Source organism: Rhinoderma darwinii, chromosome 5 (assembly GCF_050947455.1).
Source record: "Rhinoderma darwinii isolate aRhiDar2 chromosome 5, aRhiDar2.hap1, whole genome shotgun sequence".
NCBI lineage: Eukaryota > Metazoa > Chordata > Amphibia > Anura > Rhinodermatidae > Rhinoderma > Rhinoderma darwinii.
In genome coordinates, this window is record NC_134691.1 from 343,778,820 (window position 1) to 343,801,353 (window position 22,534).

General features: G+C 45.5%; 1 protein-coding gene across 1 annotated transcript in view; it reads right to left on the minus strand.

Annotated features, from left to right (window-relative positions):
• Positions 1 to 21,311: 21,311 nt before the first annotated feature.
• Positions 21,312 to 22,534, minus strand: part of SETD2 (SET domain containing 2, histone lysine methyltransferase) — an 18,776-nt gene continuing 17,553 nt past the window's right edge. Inside the window, exons 5-6 of the mRNA XM_075828291.1 lie at positions 22,023 to 22,464; positions 21,312 to 21,650 (exon numbers count right to left, since the gene is read on the minus strand). Of these exons, the coding sequence (XP_075684406.1) occupies positions 21,312 to 21,650; positions 22,023 to 22,464 (781 nt within the window). The remainder of the gene's footprint in view (positions 21,651 to 22,022; positions 22,465 to 22,534) is intronic.

Sequence of the window (22,534 nt, forward strand, 5' to 3'; positions counted from 1 at the left end):
ATAAATTATGGAAAATTGGAGGAAAAAAATACAACAAAATAGAAATAAAGTTTATTGTACAAACTTCACACAACAGCAAAAAACATCGACATGTTTTATATTCCCACGGCCGGAATCAGACGAACAAGACATGAAATATAAAATACTTTTTTCTTACATTTTGAAGGATTTATCCGGGATGTGAACATTTTTTAGTACAGGCTGGAAATGAAATAAATGTAATTTCCAGGCCTTTCTAAAAAAAAGTCACATCCCAGAAAACCGCTATAAGGTGTAATATTTAGGTGTATATATATATATAGTGTTTAACTTTTATGAACATGAAGGCATAAAAAAAGCTCTTCCACCATTGTGTTTTTTAATAGGGATAATTTATTTAAAAATAAAATAATTTAAAAAAAATCGTCTTTATTATAAATTTTTGTAATTAATAGTTTTATTTATATTTTTCACATTATTTTTCGTCCCATTACAAGGACTTCTACATTTCTTTGTACCATAATGTCCTGTCATATACGGTATCTATATACATTACATTACTGCCTGTGTGTATAAAATGTACCGGCCTGTGTTAGGTCAGACCTAAAGTAGAACAGGCGTGAGATGAATTTGGCACAGTTTCTGCCGGTCTGGTCCAGTTTTATTCCGTCAGCGCAGAAGAGCCATAGGTCCTGCTCTGCCCGAGCTGACATGGGCAGCTGTGGACAATTATACCCCCCAGGTGCCTGAATTTACGGCCACCTCAGGCATTCAAGTTTATACTACGGGGTTCAGCCCCATAGATTATATTAAACTTTTCTTTGCTGACACCCTTTTAAATTGAATGGTCCAGCAGACCAACATCTATGCAGCTCAGTTCATATCCCAGAACCCCGACTCGTTTTATGCGAGAGGCCAACATTTAACCCCCACAAATGCAGTGGAATTAGGGACATTTTGGGGCCTATTTTTAAGTTTTGGTCTCGTCAAAAAGCCCAGTATTAGAGACTATTGGTCCCCCGATATTTTATACAACACCCCCCCCCCCCCTGTACCCCACAATTATGAGCAGGACACGATTTGAAGCTATGATGAGGCTCCTGCACTACAACGACAACAGTCACTGCCCACCCCACAGGACCCAAGTTTTGATAATTGCCCACTACTTTCCCAAGTTTATACCCCCAACAAAACATTGCAGTAGATGAGTGATTGGTGAGCTTCAAGGGTAGACCGCACTTCAGGCGCATCTACCCAATAATAGAGCCCGGTACGGCATAAAAGTTATGTGAAAGTGCTACCGGTTACACCCACTCTATTAGAGTTTATGAGGAGAAAGACTCCCGTATAGATCCCCCAGAATGCCCCTCTCCCTAGGGATTAGTGGAAAGATCGTATGGGATCATGTTCATCCTTTGCTCGGCAAACTATATCATCTATATCTGGACAACTTTTATAACAGTTTCCCATTGTAAAAAGTTCTCTCGTCCAGATCCACATTGGCGTGCGGAACAATCCCCAAAAATCAGAAGGGCCTCCCCGAAACTTTGCTGGAGCAGACACTGAAGGTAGGAGAGAGCAGAGCTGTCAGCAGCGACGACCTGCAAAGGCCGACCTGTGCATGAAACAATGTTTCAATTTACATCACACCTCCCTGGATTTTTCATTTATTTATTCTTTATCCACCTTTTCTGTCTCCCTTATTGGCCATGACAATTTTATGTTTTTTTACTGACCAGCCCCATTCAAAATTGGTAAAAAATATAAATAAAACTAAACAAAAAATTCTCATTTAAAAAATTTATTTTTTCGGCTGGATTTTATGGAATGGTGGGGAGGTTGGTAGTGGGACCTGCCATTCCCTCCCCCACCAGGTACTCCTCAGTTACTGCACATATAAAAAATTCTTACTATACCTCTAGATTAATTCATTCAGGGGTTTAGTTTCCAAAATGGAGTACATTTTCTGGGGTTTCTAATATTTTTACATCCCAGAGCCTCTTTTTTCATGACACAGGGCAGTAAATGCCACCATGGTAGGCCTCAGATGTTGCATGGGGCTCTTTATGTTCTGAGCCCTGCCATATACTCAATCAGCCGTTTATGGCCACATAGGGGGGGATTGTTGTATTCGGGAGAACTGATCTACAAATGTGGCGGTGCTTTTAGTTCTTGTGGAAATTTTTTTAAAAATAGCTAAACCTACATTTTATAAAAGAAATTTAGATTTTTATATTCACGGCCTACTTCCAATAATTTCTGCAAAAAACCTGTGGGGTCAAAATGCTCACTATACCTCTTGATAAATTCCTTGAGGGGTGTAGTTTTCCAAATGGGGTCACTTGTGGGGGGTTTCCCCTGTTTTGTCACCTCAGGGGCTTTGCAAATGCAACATGGCGCCACAAACTATTCCAGCTAAATTTGAGCTCCAAAATCCAAATGGCACCCCTTCCCTTCTGAGCCCTGCCGTGTGTCCAAACAGCAGTTTCTGACCACATGTGGGATATTACTGTACTCAGGAGAAATTGCTTTACAAATGTTTCGTTGCTCTTTCTCTTTTAGTCCTTGTGGAAATTAAAAAAACAGTGTTTTATTGGGAAAATAATTATTTTTTTAATTTCACGTCCCAATTCTAATAATTACACAGCTAGATTCATTTCTTGAGGGGTGCAGTTTCTAAAATGGGGTCACTTTTGGGGTGTTTACTTTGTTTTAGTACCACAAGACCTCCTCAAACCTGATATGGTGCCTAAAATACATTCTAATTAAAAGAATGCCCAAAAATCCTCTAGGTGCTCCTTTGCTTCTGAGGCTGGTGCTTTAGTCCATTATCACACTAGGACCACATGTGGGATATTTCTAAAAACGGCAGAACCTGGGCAATAAATATTGAGTTGCGTTTCTCTGGTAAAACCTTCTGTGTTATAGAAAAAATAGATTCAAAATGAATTTCTGCAAAAAAAAAATGCTTTAATTTGCTCTACTTTGCCTTAATTCTTGTGAAACGTCTAAAGGGTTAACAAACTTTATAAATGCTGTTTTAAATACTTTGAGGGTGCAGTTTTTAAAAAGGGGTGAGTTATGACGGGTTTGTATTGTATGGGCCCCTCAAAGCCACTTCACAACTGAATTGGTCCCTGTAAAAATAGCCTTTTGAAATTTTCTTGAAAATTTGAGAAATTGCTGATACATTTTTAAGCCTTGTAACGTCCTAGAAAAATAAAAGGATGTTCAAAAAATTATAGCAATCTAAAGTAGAAATATGGGGGATGTTAATCAGCAACTATTTTGGGTGGTATAACTATCTGTCTTACAAGAAGATACATTCAAATTTATAAAAATGTTCATTTTTACAGTTAAATACTGTTGCCGGTTGTTAGGACATTTCTTACAGACATTTGCCAGGAAATTATCAGCAATAAATCCTTAATGTGACTACAAAAATGTTAACAATAAAACTATTTAAATAGGCTCTGTCACCACATTATAAGTGGCCTCTCTTGTACATGATGTGATCGGCGCTGTAATGTAGATTACAGCAGTGTTTTTTATTTAGATAAAACTATCATTTTTGACGGAGTTATGACCTATATTAGCTTTATGCTAATGACTTTCTTAATGAACAACTGGGCTTGTTTTACTTTTTGGCCAAGTGGGCGTTGTACAGAGGAGGGTATGACACTGACCAATCAGTGACCAATCAGTGACCAATCAGTGACCAATCAGCGTCATACACTTCTCTCCATTCATTTACTCTGCACATAGCGATATAGCTATATTACGCTGTAAACTGTTATTTCAAACGAGATTACGCTTGCTGTGCTGTAGTGTCGGGATTGTATTAGCGAAGTGTCAGGATTGTGAATACACATCACGTCCTGGCTGAAGGTAATGTATATTCATTGTCAGGACACTGCAGTAACGTTATAGTGTGTTTATGACAACATGTAGAAAAGAAGACAGCACGGCACTCACCATTTGCAAAAGGTTTCTCTTTATGCCAAGATTGAGGCAGGCAACACGGGATTCAAAAAGAAAACAGAGCCGACCGTTTCACGTCCTTCAGACGCTTTATAGTGTGTTTATGTGGCTGCACATAGTGATATAGCTATATCGCTATGTGCAGAGTAAATGAATGGAGAGAAGTGTATGACGCTGATTGGTCACTGATTGGTCAGCGTCATACACTCCTCTGTACAACGCCCACTTGGCCAAAGAGTAAAACACGCCCAGTTGTTCATTAAGAAAGTCATTAGCATAAAGCTGAAATAGGTCATAACTCCGTCAAAAATTATCGTTTTCTAAATAAAAAAACACTGCTGTAATCTACATTACAGCGCCGATCACATCATGTACAAGATAGGCCACTTATAATGTGGTGACAGAGCCTCTTTAAAGGGTAACTAAACGTTTGACAAACTTCTGACATGTTATAGTAAATTATCAGAAGTTTTTATTGGTGGGGGTCCGAGCACTGAGACATCCACCAATCGCTCAAAGAAAGCGGCAGAAGCGCTCGTGTGAGTGCTCAGCCGCTTCGTGTCTGTTCGGATTTTTCCGGAAATCAATGTATCGGAGTACGGGCTTAATAGAAAGTCTCTGAGCCCGTCCTCCGATACATGGTAGAAAAAGCCGAACAGACACGAAGCGGCTCAGCGCTTCTTCCGCTTCGATTGAGCGATTGGTCTCAGTGCTCGGACCCCCACCAATCAAGACTTCTGACATGTCACTATAACATGTCAGAATTTTGTCAAACATTTAGTTACCCTTTAACCACTTAATGACCGAGCCAGTTATTCACTTTATGACCTAGGCAGATTTTGATAATCCGGTATATCTGACTCTATCAGAGAATAATCTGCAATAGTTTTGCACATCCAAGTAATTCTGAGATAGTTTTTTCGTCACATGTTGTACTTGATTTTAGTGGTAAAAGTAGGCGGATACGATTTGAGTAAATTAATTAAAAAATATAAAAATGTATGACATTTTGTAAAAATTTAATTTTTTCCCTAATTTGAACCGCAATATGTCACATATGTCCATCATACTGAACAATTCTTTTTTATTAAATATATATTTCCATCTCATTGGGGTCAGAATGATGGAAACCCCCATAAATGAGCCCATTTAGAAAACCAGACCCCTTAAGGTATTTGTCTAGGGGTGAAGTGAATATTTTAACCCCACAGTTTTTTCCTGAATTTAATGCAAAGACAGTGTAAAAAATATATTTTCACAAATGTGTCATTTAGGACATATTTTTATACATGAAACTGAAGAAATGCACCCCAACATTTATTGCGCTGTTTCTACTGTTTTAAAAATTACCCCCACTTAGGACATAATCCATTGCTTGGCCGCATGGTGGGGCCCAAAATGACACAACCCCCTCTACGGTTTTCAGGACATCATTTTATCTTGAATGACTTATAGGCCCCACTCTTTCTTTTCAAAGGATTTGAGCCGACAGAACGATGTAACACCCCCGAGAGTGACCCTATTTTGAAAACCATGTTCCCTAAGGTATTCATATAGGGGTATAGTGAGAATTTTTTATTTTTGGTGGGGGATCTTTCCCTAATGGTATTCATCTAGGGGTATAGTGAGAATTTTTTTTATATTTTGGGGTTTTTCTTGTATTCCAATTTATATGTGGACTATAGTGTAATAAAAACTGAAGTGAAAAAAACCCCAATAGATTGGATAATAAAATGGAAAATGTCAGAAAGTGAATAAATGGGCTAATTTATTTTTCAAAATACAATTATTAATTTATGGATGAAAAACGGGAAGTTTTTATACCAAATCCGGGATTTCCGAACAGCATTGTAGGGCTGCAGCATCTGGCCTGCACGGTCCCCCCCACCCATATAGTTATTGTAGTCCAGTATGCACCGAGGCTTACAGACGATACGACTTGTCCCGCGTACAGGAATGTGGCTGCCGCTGTCCGGGTGAATCATTGTGAGCATCAGGACATCTCTCTTGTTACCAAATTTGACAAGCAGCAAGTCCTCATTACAAAGTCCCCTGATTTCCCCAGATTTTCATTTCTGGTAGACCAGGGATTTTGGCAGGCCTTTTTTATTGCGGCGTATGGTGCCACAGGCCAGAGGTTGTTTTTGCAGACAGGCACCTGAAGAGGGTGCAAAAGGTCCCATACCATTGATGGGGGGCATTCTGGAGGGATCAGTCGGGAGTCTTTCCCTCCATAAACTCTGAATTTATGAGTGTAGCCCGAGTCACTCTCACATAATTTATACGTTTTTAACACAAATCGGGCCCTCTTATATAGGCAAATATTGCCTGAATTGTAGCCGGCCTTTGAAAAGGACCAGAGACTCATCCACCGCAATATTTTTCAGGGGTATAGATCTGTGAAAACTTGCTATTTAAGTAATTTAAAAGTGTCCTAATTTTAAAAAGTTCCACTAGGGGACCTGAGGATCCATCTGTCTGATCGCTTGTATAATACACAGCAATACTTATGGGATCACAGTGTATTATACCTGTCAGTTTTACACTCTACGACCAATGACAAACTGCGATCAAATCTTGGGGGGGAAATGTCGATGTAACCTCAAGGATGCTGTGGTAGCTGTTGACCATGGCACATCTAATGGGTTAATCAGTCGGAATTAACCCTTTGATACCCGCTGGTGGTGGCGCGGGATCGGCTACTGACCCCGCGCCATCACAATCACGTACAGTTAGCTTGCATTGTTCGAACAGCTGGGCGGCAGCGATGTAACTGTACCTGAAATGTCACCGAGGGGTTAACACTTGTCATGTTATTCCTAAACCTGTACGGACGGGTAAGAGAACACTTGGCGGGATAGTTTGTTTTTTTCACTCTATTATGCAGGAAAGTGCGTCCTTGTGAAGAGAACCAATCACCACGTTCACACGATCTATTTTACTAAAAAAAAATGTATCCCCAGCAAAATAAATCATTACTAATGAAATCTAAAAAAATACTTGATATAAATAAAATAGACCCGATAACTGTCACATGGAGCTGGTGAATGTTCATTCTTAATTGGGGGGCATTCAAATGTTTACTATGGGACCCAGCCCTTTCTCGTTACACACCTGATAGTACATCCCCAAACCAAGGGCATATCACACCCCAAAACTAATACAAACCCCAGACCGGACCCCAAAACGAATACAGACCCCAGACCAGACCCCAAAACTAATCCAGACCCCAGACCAGACACCTAAACTAATACAAACCCCAGACCAGACTCCTAAACTAATACTGTAAAGGATCTGCCAGGCACTACGTCTGTGGATACTCCCAGGGTTAATCAGTCCACACCTGAGGCCAGACCTCTTAGTCTGACACCGGCTCCCACCAACCAGGGTGGCAGGCTCAGGAGTGGGAGAGCCTATCGCGGCCTGGTCAGTCAGAGTTAGCTCCGCCCCCTGTCCATTTATACCTGCCGTTTTCGCTTCCTCATTGCTTGTTATTCTTCTTGGATTCCTGGCCCCACTGCTGCCTTGCTCCAGCCTGCTTCTGCCGTGCTTCTGCCTTGCTTCAGTTCCCGCTTATCCTGCTTCGCTCTGCCCCTGGCTTGCTTCCTGCTCCGTGCTCTGCGTTTGTATACTCCACTACATCCTGATCCTGACTGGCTCGTTCACCACTCCGTTTCCTCACGGTGTTCCGTGGGCTACTGCCCCTTCCCTTGCTTGTTCCCTGTTTGTATCCCCTTGCACTTAGTCAGCGTAGGGACCGCCGCCAAGTTGTACCCCGTCGCCTAGGGCGGGTCGTTGCAAGTAGGCAGGGACAGGGCGGTGGGTAGATTAGGGCTCACTTGTTCCCTTCACCTCCTTCCTGCCATAACATAATAACAAGCCCATACCTAGTCTACCATTTCTCCTACGCTGACGCTATCATGGACCCCCTTGAGACCCTGACCCAGCAGATGCAGGGCCTCTCCCTACAGGTCCAGGCCCTGGCTCAGAGGGTCAACCAGTCTGACGCTGCCATAGTAGTACCCCTCACCTCACCTCTAGAACCCGACCTCAAGTTACCTGACCGGTTCTCAGGGGACCGTAAGACTTTTCTCTCCTTCCGGGAGAGTTGCAGACTTTACTTCCATCTAAAACCTCACTCCTCAGGTTCCGAGAACCAGCGGGTGGGTATCATTATATCCCGACTCCAGGAAGGGCCCCAAGAGTGGGCCTTCTCCTTGGCTCCTGACGCCCCTGAACTTTCCTCCGTCGATCGTTTTTTCTCTGCCCTCGGACTCATTTACGACGAGACTGACAGGACTACCTTAGCCGAGAGTCAGCTGGTGACCTTACGTCAGGGTAGGAGACCTGTTGAGGAATACTGTTCTGATTTTAGGAAGTGGTGCGTAGCTTCTCGGTGGAACGACACGGCCCTAAGGTGCCAGTTTAGGTTAGGATTATCTGACGCCCTGAAGGATCTGCTTGTTAGCTACCCCTCTTCTGACTCCCTAGACCAGGTTATGGCCCTAGCAGTACGACTTGACCGACGTCTCAGGGAACGTCAGCTTGAACGTTTCAATGTTTTCCCCTCTGACTTCCCTGCGATTCCCCCCGAGGTCCCGTCTCCTCGCTCTTCCACGGAAGACTCGGAGGTACCTATGCAACTCGGGGCCTCCATGTCCCCTCGACAACGTAGAGAGTTCCGCAGGAAGAATGGTCTCTGCTTCTATTGTGGGGGTGACAAGCATCTACTGAACACCTGTCCCAGGCGCAAGAATAAGCAGCCGGAAAACTTCCGCACCTAAGTGATCATCGGGGAGGTCACTTGGGCGCACAGGTATTTCCCGTTAATATGAAACGCAATAAAATTTTGCTTCCCTTTCAGGTCTCGTTTGCTGGCCGGTCTGCCACTGGCAGTGCCTTCGTGGATTCTGGCTCATCTGCTAATATCATGTCTGTGGAATTTGCTATGTCTCTAAAAATGCCTTTTATTGATTTGCCTTATCCTGTCCCGGTAGTGGGTATCGACTCCACTCCTCTTGCTAATGGTTATTTTACTCAGCATACTCCTGTTTTTGAACTCCTTGTTGGCTCCATGCATTTGGAGCAGTGCTCTGTACTGGTGATGCAGGGATTATCGTCCGATCTGGTATTAGGTCTTCCCTGGTTGCAGCTGCATAATCCCACGTTTGATTGGAATACTGGGGATCTCACCAAATGGGGTAGTGAATGCCTGACGTCATGTCTTTCGGTTAACTCTATTTCTCCCCGTGAGGAGGTAAACACCATACCTGAGTTTGTTCAGGACTTCGCTGATGTGTTTTCTAAGGAGGCCTCCGAGGTGTTGCCCCCTCATAGAGATTACGATTGCGCCATCGATTTGGTACCTGGTGCTAAGCTTCCTAAGGGTAGGATATTTAATCTTTCATGTCCTGAACATGAAGCTATGAGGGAGTATATCCAAGAATGCCTGGCCAAGGGCTTCATTCGCCCCTCGACTTCTCCTGTAAGTGCTGGCTTCTTCTTCGTGGGGAAGAAGGATGGTGGTCTTAGGCCGTGCATTGACTATCGGAACTTGAATAAGGTCACAGTAAGGAACCAGTATCCCCTTCCTTTGATTCCGGATCTTTTTAATCAGGTTCAGGGGGCCCAATGGTTCTCTAAGTTCGATCTACGGGGGGCATATAACCTTATCCGCATCAAAGAGGGGGATGAGTGGAAGACTGCGTTCAACACGCCCGAAGGTCATTTCGAATACCTCGTCATGCCCTTTGGGTTGTGTAATGCCCCTGCCGTCTTCCAGAATTTTATTAATGAAATTCTGAGAGATTACCTGGGAAATTTTCTTGTATTGTACCTTGATGACATACTGGTGTTTTCCAAGGACTGGTCCTCCCACGTGGAGCATGTCAGGAAGGTCCTCCAGGTCCTCCGGGAAAATAATCTGTTTGCGAAAACCGAAAAATGTGTGTTTGGGGTACAGGAGATACCATTTTTGGGTCAAATCCTCACTCCTCATGAATTCCGCATGGACCCTGCCAAGGTTCAGGCTGTGGCGGAATGGGTCCAACCTGCCTCCCTGAAGGCGCTACAGTGTTTTTTGGGGTTCGCTAACTATTACAGGAGATTTATTGCCAACTTCTCGGTCGTCGCTAAGCCTCTTACGGACCTCACTCGCAAGGGTGCTGATGTCCTCCACTGACCTCCTGAGGCCGTCCAGGCTTTTGAGACCCTCAAGAAGTGCTTTATCTCGGCCCCCGTGCTGGTTCAGCCCAACCAAAGGGAGCCATTTATTGTGGAGGTTGACGCGTCCGAGGTGGGAGTGGGGGCCGTCTTGTCCCAGGGTACCAGCTCCCTCACCCATCTCCGCCCCTGTGCTTACTTCTCTAGGAAGTTTTCGCCCACGGAGAGTAACTATGATATTGGCAACCGCAAACTTTTAGCCATTAAATGGGCTTTTGAAGAGTGGCGTCACTTCCTGGAGGGGGCCAGACACCAGGTAACGGTCCTTACTGACCACAAGAATCTGGGTTTCCTAGAATCTGCCCGGAGGCTTAATCCTAGACAAGCTCGATGGGCGCTATTCTTTACCAGATTTAACTTCTTGGTTACCTATAGGGCTGGGTCCAAAAATATTAAGGCTGATGCACTGTCACGTAGTTTCATGGCCAATCCTCCTTCTGAGGAGGATCCTGCTTGTATTTTACCCCCTGGTATAATCGTTTCTGCCACTGATTCTGATTTAGCCTCTGACATTGCGGCTGATCAAGGTTCAGCTCCCGGGAACCTCCCTGGGGACAAGCTGTTTGTCCCCCTGCAATACCGGCTAAGGGTACTCAGGGAAAACCATGACTCCGCACTATCTGGTCATCCTGGCATCTTGGGTACCAAACACCTCATTACCAGAAACTATTGGTGGCCTGGGTTGCCTAAAGACGTTAGGGCTTACGTCGCCACTTGTGAGGTTTGTGCTAGGTCCAAGACCCCTAGGTCCCGACCTGCGGGCTTACTACGTTCTTTGCCCATTCCCCAGAGACCTTGGACCCATATCTCTATGGATTTTATCACCGATTTGCCTCCATCTCAGGGCAAGTCGGTGGTGTGGGTGGTAGTAGACCGCTTCAGCAAGATGTGCCACTTTGTGCCCCTTAAGAAACTACCTAACGCCAAGACGTTAGCTTCTTTGTTTGTTAAACACATTTTGCGTCTCCATGGGGCCCCAGTCAATATCGTTTCTGACAGAGGGGTACAATTTGTTTCCTTATTTTGGAGAGCTTTTTGTAAAAAGTTGGAGATTGATCTGTCCTTCTCCTCCGCCTTCCATCCCGAAACTAATGGCCAAACGGAAAGGACTAATCAATCCCTGGAACAATATTTAAGGTGTTTCACCTCTGACTGTCAATTTGATTGGGTCTCATTCCTTCCCCTCGCCGAATTTTCCCTTAATAACCGGGTCAGTAACTCGTCAGGGGTCTCCCCGTTTTTCTGTAATTTCGGATTTAATCCAAGGTTCTCCTCCGTTTCTCCTGGTTGTTCCAATAATCCCGAGGTAGAGGACGTTCATCGGGAACTGTGCACAGTCTGGGCCCAGGTTCAGAAGAACCTAGAGGCGTCCCAGAGCGTACAAAAGATTCAGGCTGATAGAAGACGTTCTGCTAACCCCCGGTTTGTCGTCGGGGATCTGGTGTGGTTGTCGTCTAGGAACTTGCGCCTTAAGGTCCCGTCCAGGAAGTTTGCTCCCCGATTTATTGGACCTTATAAGGTCATTGAAGTCCTCAACCCTGTATCCTTCCGTCTGGAGCTGCCCCCATCCTTTCGCATACACAACGTCTTTCATGCCTCCCTCCTTAAACGCTGCTCCCCGTCCTGGTCCCCCTCGAGTAAACCTCCTGTTCCCGTTCTCACCACTGAGGGGGTGGAATTCGAGGTGGCCAAGATTGTGGACAGTAGGATGATCCAGGGCTCCCTCCAGTACCTGGTCCATTGGAGAGGATACGGGCCGGAGGAGAGGACTTGGGTACCTGCTCGAGATGTTCACGCTGGGGTATTGGTCAGGAGGTTCCACCTTCTCTTCCCCACTAAACCGGGTCCTCTTAGTAAGGGTCCGGTGGCCCCTCATAAAAGGGGGAGTACTGTAAGGGATCTGCCAGGCACTACGTCTGTGGATACTCCCAGGGTTAATCAGTCGACACCTGAGGCCAGACCTCTTAGACTGACACCGGCTCCCACCAATCAGGGTGGCAGGCTCAGGAGTGGGAGAGAGTATCGCGGCCTGGTCAGTCGGAGTTAGCTCCGCCCCCTGTCCATTTATACCTGCCGTTTTCTCTTCCTCATTGCTTGTTATTCTTCTTGGATTCCTGGCCCCACTGCTGCCTTGCTCCAGCCTGCTTCTGCCGTGCTTCTGCCTTGCTTCAGTTCCCGCTTATCCTGCTTCGCTCTGCCCCTGGCTTGCTTCCTGCTCCGTGCTCTGCGTTTGTATACTCCACTACATCCTGATCCTGACTGGCTCGTTCACCACTCCGTTTCCTCACGGTGTTCCGTGGGCTACTGCCCCTTCCCTTGCTTGTTCCCTGTTTGTATCCCCTTGCACTTAGTCAGCGTAGGGACCGCCGCCAAGTTGTACCCCGTCGCCTAGGGCGGGTCGTTGCAAGTAGGCAGGGACAGGGCGGTGGGTAGATTAGGGCTCACTTGTTCCCTTCACCTCCTTCCTGCCATAACAAATACAGACCCCAGACCGGACCCAAAACTAATCCAGACCCCAGACCAGACACCTAAACTAATACATACCCCAGACCAGACTCCTAAACTAATACAGACACCAGACCGGACCCAAAACTAATACAGACCCAAGCCAGACCCCTAAACTAATACAGACCCCAGACCAGACCCCAAAACTAATCCAGACCCCAGACCAGACACCTAAACTAATACAGACCCCAGACCAGATTCCTAAACTAATACAGACCCCAGACCAGACCCCAAAACTAATACAGACCCCAGATCCCTTAACTAATCCAGACCAGACCCCAAAACTATTACAGACCCCAGACCAGACCCCTAAACCAATACATACCTCATACCAAACCCCTAAACTAATACAGACACCAGACCCCTAAACTAATACAGACCCCAGACCCGACCCCCCGGTTAGGGGCATTTACCGGCGGTACACACCGCACATTAACACCTGGTATCAGAGTGAAGATGTTTTATTAATCTCTGTGATGTTATTGTCCGGTCCGACCTCACTGTGGGGGATTCTGATGGTGGAAATGTCCTCCAGAAAAGCTGTCCGGTTCCTCTTTTGTACCTCAGTTTTCCTCGACTTCTGAGCAGCACAAGTTACAGCAGAATATGTCTTTAATGAGGCGCAGGATCCGTATGAAGAGGCAGCATTCCTGATTCTCTAGATCGCTCTCTACGGAGTCCAGGTCGCTCTCTTCGGAGTCAAGGTCATAGTCATAGATGAATATTCTTTCAGAATGTTCTTCGGAGGTACGAGCATGCATATACAGGTGGTCAGGACGAATTGGTCGGACACGGACGACATTACTGAACCGCACATTACGTTTCTGTGACTTTTTCTCGCCATGGGTGTCATGGAGGATGGATTCCCCAGGAGCAATAGTTGTTTTGTTGTTTTCCGCTTCCTGGGGAGAAGGAGCCTTGGAAGGTGCTGGATGGTCTTGATTGAGCACCGTGGATGTTCCCCTGCTGATGCACTGAGCCCCTTGTTGCTGGTTGTTAGCGGCAGATGTCTGAGCCCCTTGTTGCTGGTTGTCAGCGGCAGATGTCTGAGCACCTTGTTGCTGGTTGTCAGCGGCAGATGTCTGAGCCCCTTGTTGCTGGTTGTCAGGGGCAGATGTCTGAGCCCCTTGTTGCTGGTTGTCAGCGGCAGATGTCTGAGCCCCTTGTTGCTGGTTGTCAGCGGCAGATGTGTGGTAATACACCTGCTGAAACAGTGGGGGATGGTTTGGTATCTTCACCATCGGTTCAGCATCTGATGACTTGATCCCAAGGAACACCTCAAGACGTTTCATGACAATGATCTCCTCCAAAGTCCTGATGTATTTTTTCTCCACGTACATGGCCAAGTCACTTTTTTCATAAATGTGCCTTTCCATCAACTGTGTGAATTTCGGCAGTGGAAATGGTTCGGGCACATCAACTGATCTTACGGGGCCTTGCACAGTTTTGGAATTGGCCACCAGTGGAGCGTCCACCACTCTCTTGATGATCTGCAGGTTTTGTTTGTTCTTGGCATCGGAGAGTTTCGTATGTTGATGGGACAAGTCGTCCTCTCCCTGACTTAGTACAAGCCATGCAGCCAAGATCAGCAGTGCAATGAGCGGTGACATGAGTCCAGCGCACACCACGCCATGGATGATCCGATCACGGCGTCTTACATTACACGCAGCGAGCTCCTTTCTGGGGACCACGGGTGGAGGGGTGTCCTGTAATACAAAGAACCAACACAAAGAATAAGTTGGAAGCCATAAGACTGAGCTCTGCTTGCACTTTAGCTGAACCCCAATACCAATAATTTATCACTTACCCCAAAGACCTTCGCTGCCATCCATTTATAAGTCCTTTTTAATATTGTCAGCTTCTCTCGGGGGGCGGCGGTGGACTTTGATGGATTATTCTATAAGGGAGTGATGAGAATTAGTACAGGGGTCCCAGGATCATAGAGTCATATACGAAAAAGTTTAAATATGAGCTGAACTTACGCCAATGCACCGCTCTCGTGTCCGTCTATGACCAGGTGGAACATACGGGTCACCAACGGGGTCAGATACAAATTCCTGCAATCGGAGGAAACAAAGTCTGTTATATGGGACTGTGGACAGTGGGGGCAGGGAAAGTTAGTGATGTATATATGGGCTGCTCTGCACATGGGGAGGGTCTCCATATTATGTGTCCTGTCCCCCCCAGCTGTTCTGTTCATGGGGAGGGTCTCCATATTATATGTGTCATGTGCCCCCCCCCCAGCTGTTCTGTTCATGGGGAGGGTCTCCATATTAAATGTGTCCTGTGCCCTGCCAGGTATTCTCTACATGGGGAGGTGCTCCATATTAAGGCCCCAGGCACACGACTATAGAATTTGTCTGCAATTACGGACCAATTCTCTTCTATTGACCACTTACACCTTCCCGTATATTTGCGGGATGGAGTCTGGGCCATAGAAAGCCTCTACAAAAGATAGGACACGTCTTTTGCTTTTTACTTTGTATTGGAGCATGGGCCGAAATCACGGGTTGCTGTGCGCGGTCGCCTGCATCCAGATGTGCCCGTAATCGCGGACCGTGATTATGGGCAGGGCCGTGTGCATGAGGTTTAAATGCAACCTCTGCCCCCCTCCTTAGTATTGTAGGGCAGTGCAGATGGGTATTGTAGTCAGGGGTCCAGGCTAATGCGCTCAAGTAAGGGTCCCAAACTAGCCTGGTGGATGCCATACAAATCATGAGAGTCACGGCATTAGGGTGAAGGCCGCACAGTTGCTGAATGGGCTGCATTTAATGGCCAATAATGTGCGGAGACCCACCAAGTATATGGCATGGGGATGAAAGGGTGAAGAAACATCCTACTATTCCCTCTTCTACTCCTACCGGGGGGGCTGTGCATGGAAAGGGGATGCGATGATTTTTATGTTGCATTATGATGATGTTTTTCCCTCTAAACACCCTCAGATGCCCCCAAATGTATATTATGGGTTACAAGATGTAGTATGGGAGATATGGCACATTGGATTGTATGGGGGCCAGATGTTGACATGGCGGGGGGTCTATATCACTAGATTATATCTTTATTACACTTCTTCACATTTAATATTCAGTGTGGGGCAGATTTATCACAATGGTCTAACAGTAAAACTGTCCTTGTTACCCGTAGCAACCAATCACAGAGCAGCTTTCCTCTTTCCCGGGCAGGTTAAGAAGTGAAAGCTGAGCTCTGATTGGTTGTTATAGGCAACAATAAATGAAGGCTGAGCTCTGATAGGATTCTATGGGCAACAAGAAATGAAAGCTGAGCTCTGATTGGTTGTTATGGGTAACAAGGACAGTTTTACTGTTAAACAGTTATCATAAATTACGCCCAAAGTCTGTTATACGGGACTGTGGACAGTGGGGGCAGGGAATATTAGTGATGTATATATGTGCTGCTGTGTACATGGGGGGGGGCCCAATATTATATGTGTGCTGTGCCCCCCGGCCATTCTGTACATGGGGAGGAGCTCCATAATAAATGTGCGCTGTCCCCCCTCTTTAGTTTGCACCCCTATGTATAAGTCGTTTAGATGGACTGGTGCTATATATGCAGTATAATAATAATAATAATAAACTATTATACTGGTATTATCACTCACCCCATAGAGCTGTAATATTATCCTTATGTGAGGAACGATGTCCTCCGACTGGAAGTCCTGAAAGACAAGATCTGATATAAGATCCCAGACAAGAACCTACAGATATATACAAAGAATGTCCTAATCTTATCATGAGGAATAAGACATCATCTATTATACGGAGAGAACGGAGACTTACCTCAAACTTCCATGGTCTCAGGTGGTGGGTTGGACTTTCATAGGTCAGAATGACATTAATCCAGTATGAAAAGTCCTGGAAGAGACAAGGTGATCAATACATTCACATATATCCCATCCCCCACAGTACAGCCGGGTCCGGGGGTTCAGGGTGTAATAAGAGGTAAATACTCACCGGCAGTGAAACACAATGTGTTGGGTGGATTATATCCAGAAACACAAGAAGAAGAATAAACCTCATTGTCTCCAAGAAGAATCTCCTGTCACCAAAATATGGTAATCCAGAAATAGGCTGCAGGTGGATGGCGGCCCCTTATATACCCCCATGATGTCACAATACATTTTGTGATGTCATTTCCCAGCCACACCCACCATTGTGACATCATCAGCACCAGAAACAATGTGTGATGTCATCACCAAGCCACACCCACCATTGTGACATCATCACAGCACCAGACAATATGTGTGATGACATCTCCAAGCCACACCCACCATTGTGACATCATCACAGCACCAGACACAAGCATCTGCACTGTATCTCCATTATCAACACTACAGTGAACATGTATATAAGTATATAGTATATAGTGGCACCTATACTGAGTGCTACACTGTTACTGTGGGGTTATATTTGACCTTTTTAATTTTGAACCCCTTCTTGCGAAGCGCCATGTATGATGTCAGGGTTACTGAGCACTTAATCCATTACATCACAGCGGGGTGAAGAATCCGGTTCAGCACTTTGATTGGGACGGTCAAGTATTACATTTGTGATTAAGTTAAACATTGAATACTGAAAGGACCCCAGGACCGTCTTCTTATATTGCCGGTTGTTAGGACATTTCTTACAGACATTTGCCAGGAAATTATTAGTAATAATTCCTTAATGTGACTACAAAAATTGTAAAAATAAAATGAATGAAGGAAAATTGGGGGAAAAAAATACAATAAAATAGAAATAAAGTTTATTGTACAAACTTCACACAACAGCAAAAAACATCGACATGTTTTATATTCCCACGACCGGAATCAGACGAGCAAGACATGAAATATAAAAGACTTTTTTCTTACATTTTGAAGGATTTATTCGGGATATGAACTTTTTTTTCGTACGGGCTGGAAATGAAATAAATTACATTTCCAGGCCTTTCTAAAAAAAATGTCACATCCTGGAAAACCGCTATAAGGTGTAATATTTAGGTGTATATATATATATAGTGTTTAACTTTTTTGAACATGAAGGCATAAAAAAAGCTCTTCCACCATTGTGTTTTTTTATTTGGATAATTTATTTTAAAATAAAATAATAAAAAAAAAATCGTCTTTATTATCATTTTTTGTAATCAATAGTTTTATTTCTATTTTTCACATTATTTTTCGTCCCATTACGAGGACTTCTACATTTCTTTGTAGCATAATGTCCTGTCATATACGGTATCTATATACATTACGTTACTGCCTGTGTGTATAAAATGTACCGGCATGTGTTAGGTCAGACCTAAAGTAGAACAGGCGTGAGATGAATTTGGCGCAGTTTCTGCCGGTCTGGTCCAGTTTTATTCCGTCTACATTTAGGACATTAGTAATAAATCTCCCGCACTCATTAAGAACAAAGAAAATGTTCACATTAAGGACGGCAGGAATTTTCCGTCTCTGACACCCCGTATACTGTCAGCCGGAACTTTTTGGGTTATTTCAGGACTTGTATTTTGCGAATAACTTACAGATTTTTTGGGGATCATTTTGGGCTGGGTATAAATTTTTGTTTCATATTTATGGATTTTTAAAAAGGGGAATCTATAAAAAAAAACAAAATCAGCGACAGCAAAATTCTGAAATTGAATTGTTTTCTTTTTATAGATAATATATTTGATATTTCCGCAGTATTAGGGTGATGATTGGTGATACACATAGCGGTGACGTGTGAAGCATTTTTTGCGCCGTTTGTCTAAATACAAATATACGTTTATATTGTAATGAATAAAGTGCAGTAAATACATAGATTGTTCTAGAGTATTGGAGTCTAGTACAGAGGTGATGGGGATGTGAGCAGCGCGCCGGAGCTTCTGTGGGGAGATCGATGACATCACCAGCAGGGGCGCCCCGTTATTCAATTAGACGTTTGGAGCAGCACAGCGGCGTGGAGTGTGGACTTCTCTACATTCACCTATGACACACGCGTGCTACTAGTACTGATATGTGTTATCCGTGGTTGTATCTTTATACTTTCTTCCCTTTTAGGCGTCCGCTCCTCTATACAGAACACGATCAGCTTGTTGTGGATTGTTCCTGTCGGAGCGCAGCAGTTTATTCATTGTATTTATGTCTCTTTATGGTGAATTTAGGAGATCACTTACTGCGTGCGCAGAGACGTCAACCTGGGGGATCCCTTGTAGCACTAAAGTGTATAACGACAGCGCCCGGGACTGCAGGGGTAGAGGATGGGAGGAGTAGTACAGAGTAGGAGAGGGTCAGGGATCTTTGATTGGTTAGTGAAGAGGCCGGCTTAGATTTAGTTTTAAATAGAGGGATTAGGATGTGGCTCATTCTCTTACCTGCGACAGCAAGAAGCGCCCAGAACGTCAGTGTAGACAGTACCTCTGCTGTCTGGGCCTTTTCTTCACCATGGCAGAGGATCTGCTGCATCAGGTGGCTCATCAGGTCACCAGCAAAGTATTGACTTTGGTGGTGGTGACGGCCAGAAACAGTAGTCGTGAGTTGGCACCGGTTCCTGTGGAGACCAGGAGCTGTGTTCGGGTACCAATACTGGCCCTAGTCGAGAATCAAGGTAGGCCGCACCGCGTTTCCCATCACTTGTCCTAGCCTGGCCCCCAAATCCACCATGCCAGTCAGAACCGCTCACCCTGCTCAAACGGGGCACGGACACTGTCGCCATTTTCTCCTTCTTTCTCCCCTTCTGGCATCGATTTCGTGCTACTGACACCGCTCCCTAACAGTCTGTCGTTGAATATAACTGCTCCGGCTTCTGGCGGTTCTAAGCACCCGGGTCCTCACCGGAGCACAGAGGGACTTTCTCATCCTGCACTGCTGGTGCCTATACCCGGCTGCCCAGCTCTTTCCTCTCAGTGCTGATCGGGAGAGGAGAGGGAGGTATGTGGGCCAGTGACATAAATGTAGCGTCACAGGGTCCGGTCCTTCATCATGCAGGCCGTTCTGGGGTTTACACTTGGCCAGCAGGTCTAGTGGTTAGTGGCCTGTTAGCACTAGCCACCTCCATGGGTCCAGTGAGGCATCCAGGCTCTCGCCAGGTGTCAGCTGTTAGCAGTGACCCATTGCCTTGTAGACACAGTTTGGATGGATCCACTCTAGCGGGCTTGCCTGGTGGTCAATGCTTTGGTCAAAGTTCAGTTTCCATCTCTGAGTTTTCTTTTTCAAGTGTGGTTCCTGTTAGACGTAGAAGGAGGAGGAGACGCCACACGTTATGAGAGATGTTATGACCAGCAGGTTTGTGGACCCACTGAGCTACTCTGCTGGTTTAGCTTAGGGCCACCTCTGAGGGAGTTATCTAAGTAGCCTCATATGTAGTCATCCTTTATCCCCTATGCAGGGATCTGGCCTTCCCTGCGGGATACCGCTTGAGGTGGTCTTGGCGGAGTAGATTTTTATTTCCACTAGGTGACTTGAAGATCCAACTGTCTGAACCCTTGTATAATACACAGCAATACTTATGGATCACAGTGTATTATACCTGTCAGTTTTACACTCTACAACCAACAACAAACTGCGATCAAATTTTGGGGGAGGACGATGGCGTTGTAACCTCAAGGATGCCGTGATAGTTGCTGACCATGGCACCTAAGGGGTTAATCAGTCAGGATTAACCTTTTGACACCCAGTTAGCGTGCATTGTTCTAACACCTTGGCAGCAGCGACGTAACTGTATCTGAAATGTCGCCAAGGGGTTAATGTTTGTCACTTTATTCCTAAACCTGTACGGGTAATAGAACACTTGGGCTAGCTTTTTTTCCCCCCCGCTATTTTGCAGGAAAGTGCGTCCTTGTGAAGAGAACCAATCACCACGTTCACACGATCTATTTTACTTTAAAAATAAATGTTATTCCCAGAAAAAGAAATTATTAATAAAATCTAAAAAAAATACTTGACATAAATAAAATAGACCCGATAACTGTCACATGGAGCTGGTGAATGTTCATACTCAAAGGGGGCCATTCAAATGTTTACTATGGGACCCAGCACTTTCTCGTTACGCCCCTGATAGTACAGCCCCAAACCAAGGGCATATCACACCCCAAAACTAATACAAACCCCAGACCGGACCCCAAAACGAATACAGACCCCAGACCAGACCCCCTAAACTAATACAGACCACAGACCGGACCCCAAAACTAATCCAGACCCCAGACCGGACCCCTAAAGTAATACAAACCCCAGACCAGACCCCTAAACTAATACAGACCCCAGACCAGACCCCTAAACCAATACAGACCCCAGAACAGACCCCTAAACTAATACAGACCCCAGACCAGACCCCAAAACTACTACAGACCCCAGACCGGACCCCTAAACTAATACAGACCCACGACACGACCCCCTAAACTAATACAGACCCCAGACTAGACCCCTAAACTAATACAGACACCAGACCAGACCCCTAAACTAATACAGACCCCAGACCGGACCCCCGGTTAGGGGCATTTTCCGGTACACACCGCACATTAACACCTGGTATCAGAGTGAAGATGTTTTATTAATCTCTGTGATGTGATTGTCCGGTCCGACCTCACTGTGGAGGATTCTGATGGTGGAAATGTCCTCCAGAAAAGCTGTCTGGTTCCTCTTTTGTACCTCAGTTTTCCTCGACTTCTGAGCAGCACAAGTTACAGCAGAATATGTCTTTAATGAGGCGCAGGATCCGTATGAAGAGGCAGCATTCCTGATTCTCTAGATCGCTCTCTTCGGAGTCCAGGTCGCTCTCTTCGGAGTCGAGGTCATAGTCATAGATGAATATTCTTTCAGAATGTTCTTTAGAGATACGAGCATGCCTATACAGGTGGTCAGGACGAATTGGTCGGACACGGACCACATTACTGAACCGCACATTACGTTTCTGTGACTTTTTCTCGCCATGGGTGTCATGGAGGATGGATTCCCCAGGAGCAATAGTTGTTTTGTTGTTTTCCGCTTCCTGGGGAGAAGGAGCCTTGGAAAGTGCTGGATGGTCTTGATTGAGCACCGCGGATGTTCCCCTGCGGATGCACTGAGCCCCTTGTTGCTGGTTGTCAGCGGTAGATGTCTGAGCCCCTTGTTGCTGGTTGTCAGCGGTAGATGTCTGAGCCCCTTGTTGCTGGTTGTCAGCGGCAGATGTCTGAGCCCCTTGTTGCTGGTTGTCAGCGGTAGATGTCTGAGCCCCTTGTTGCTGGTTGTCAGCAGCAGAAGTCTGAGCCCCTTGTTGCTGGTTGTCAGCGGCAGATGTCTGAGCCCCTTGTTGCTGGTTGTCAGCGGCAGATGTCTGGTAATACACCTGCTGAAACAGTGGGGGATGGTTTGGTATCTTCACCATCGGTTCAGCATCTGATGACTTGATCCCAAGGAACACCTCAAGACTTTTCATGACATTGATCTCCTCCAAAGTCCTGATGTATTTTTTCTCCACGTACATGGCCAAGTCACTTTTTTCATAAATGTGCCTTTCCATCAACGGTGTGAATTTCGGCAGTGGAAATGGTTCGGGCACATCAACTGATCTTACGGGGCCTTGCGCAATTTTGGAATCGGCCACCAGTGGAGCGTCCACCGCTCTCTTGATGATCTGCAGGTTTTGTTTGTTCTTGGCATCGGAGAGTTTTGGATGTTGATGGGACTTGTCATCCTCTCTCTGACTTAGTACAAGCCATGCAGCCAAGATCAGCAGTGCAATGAGCGGTGACATGAGTCCAGCACACACCACGCCATGGATGATCCGATCACGTTGTCTTACATTACACGCAGCAAGTTCCTCTCTAGGGACCACGGGTGGAGGGGTGTCCTGTAATACAAAGAACCATCACAAAGAATAAGTTGGAAGCCATA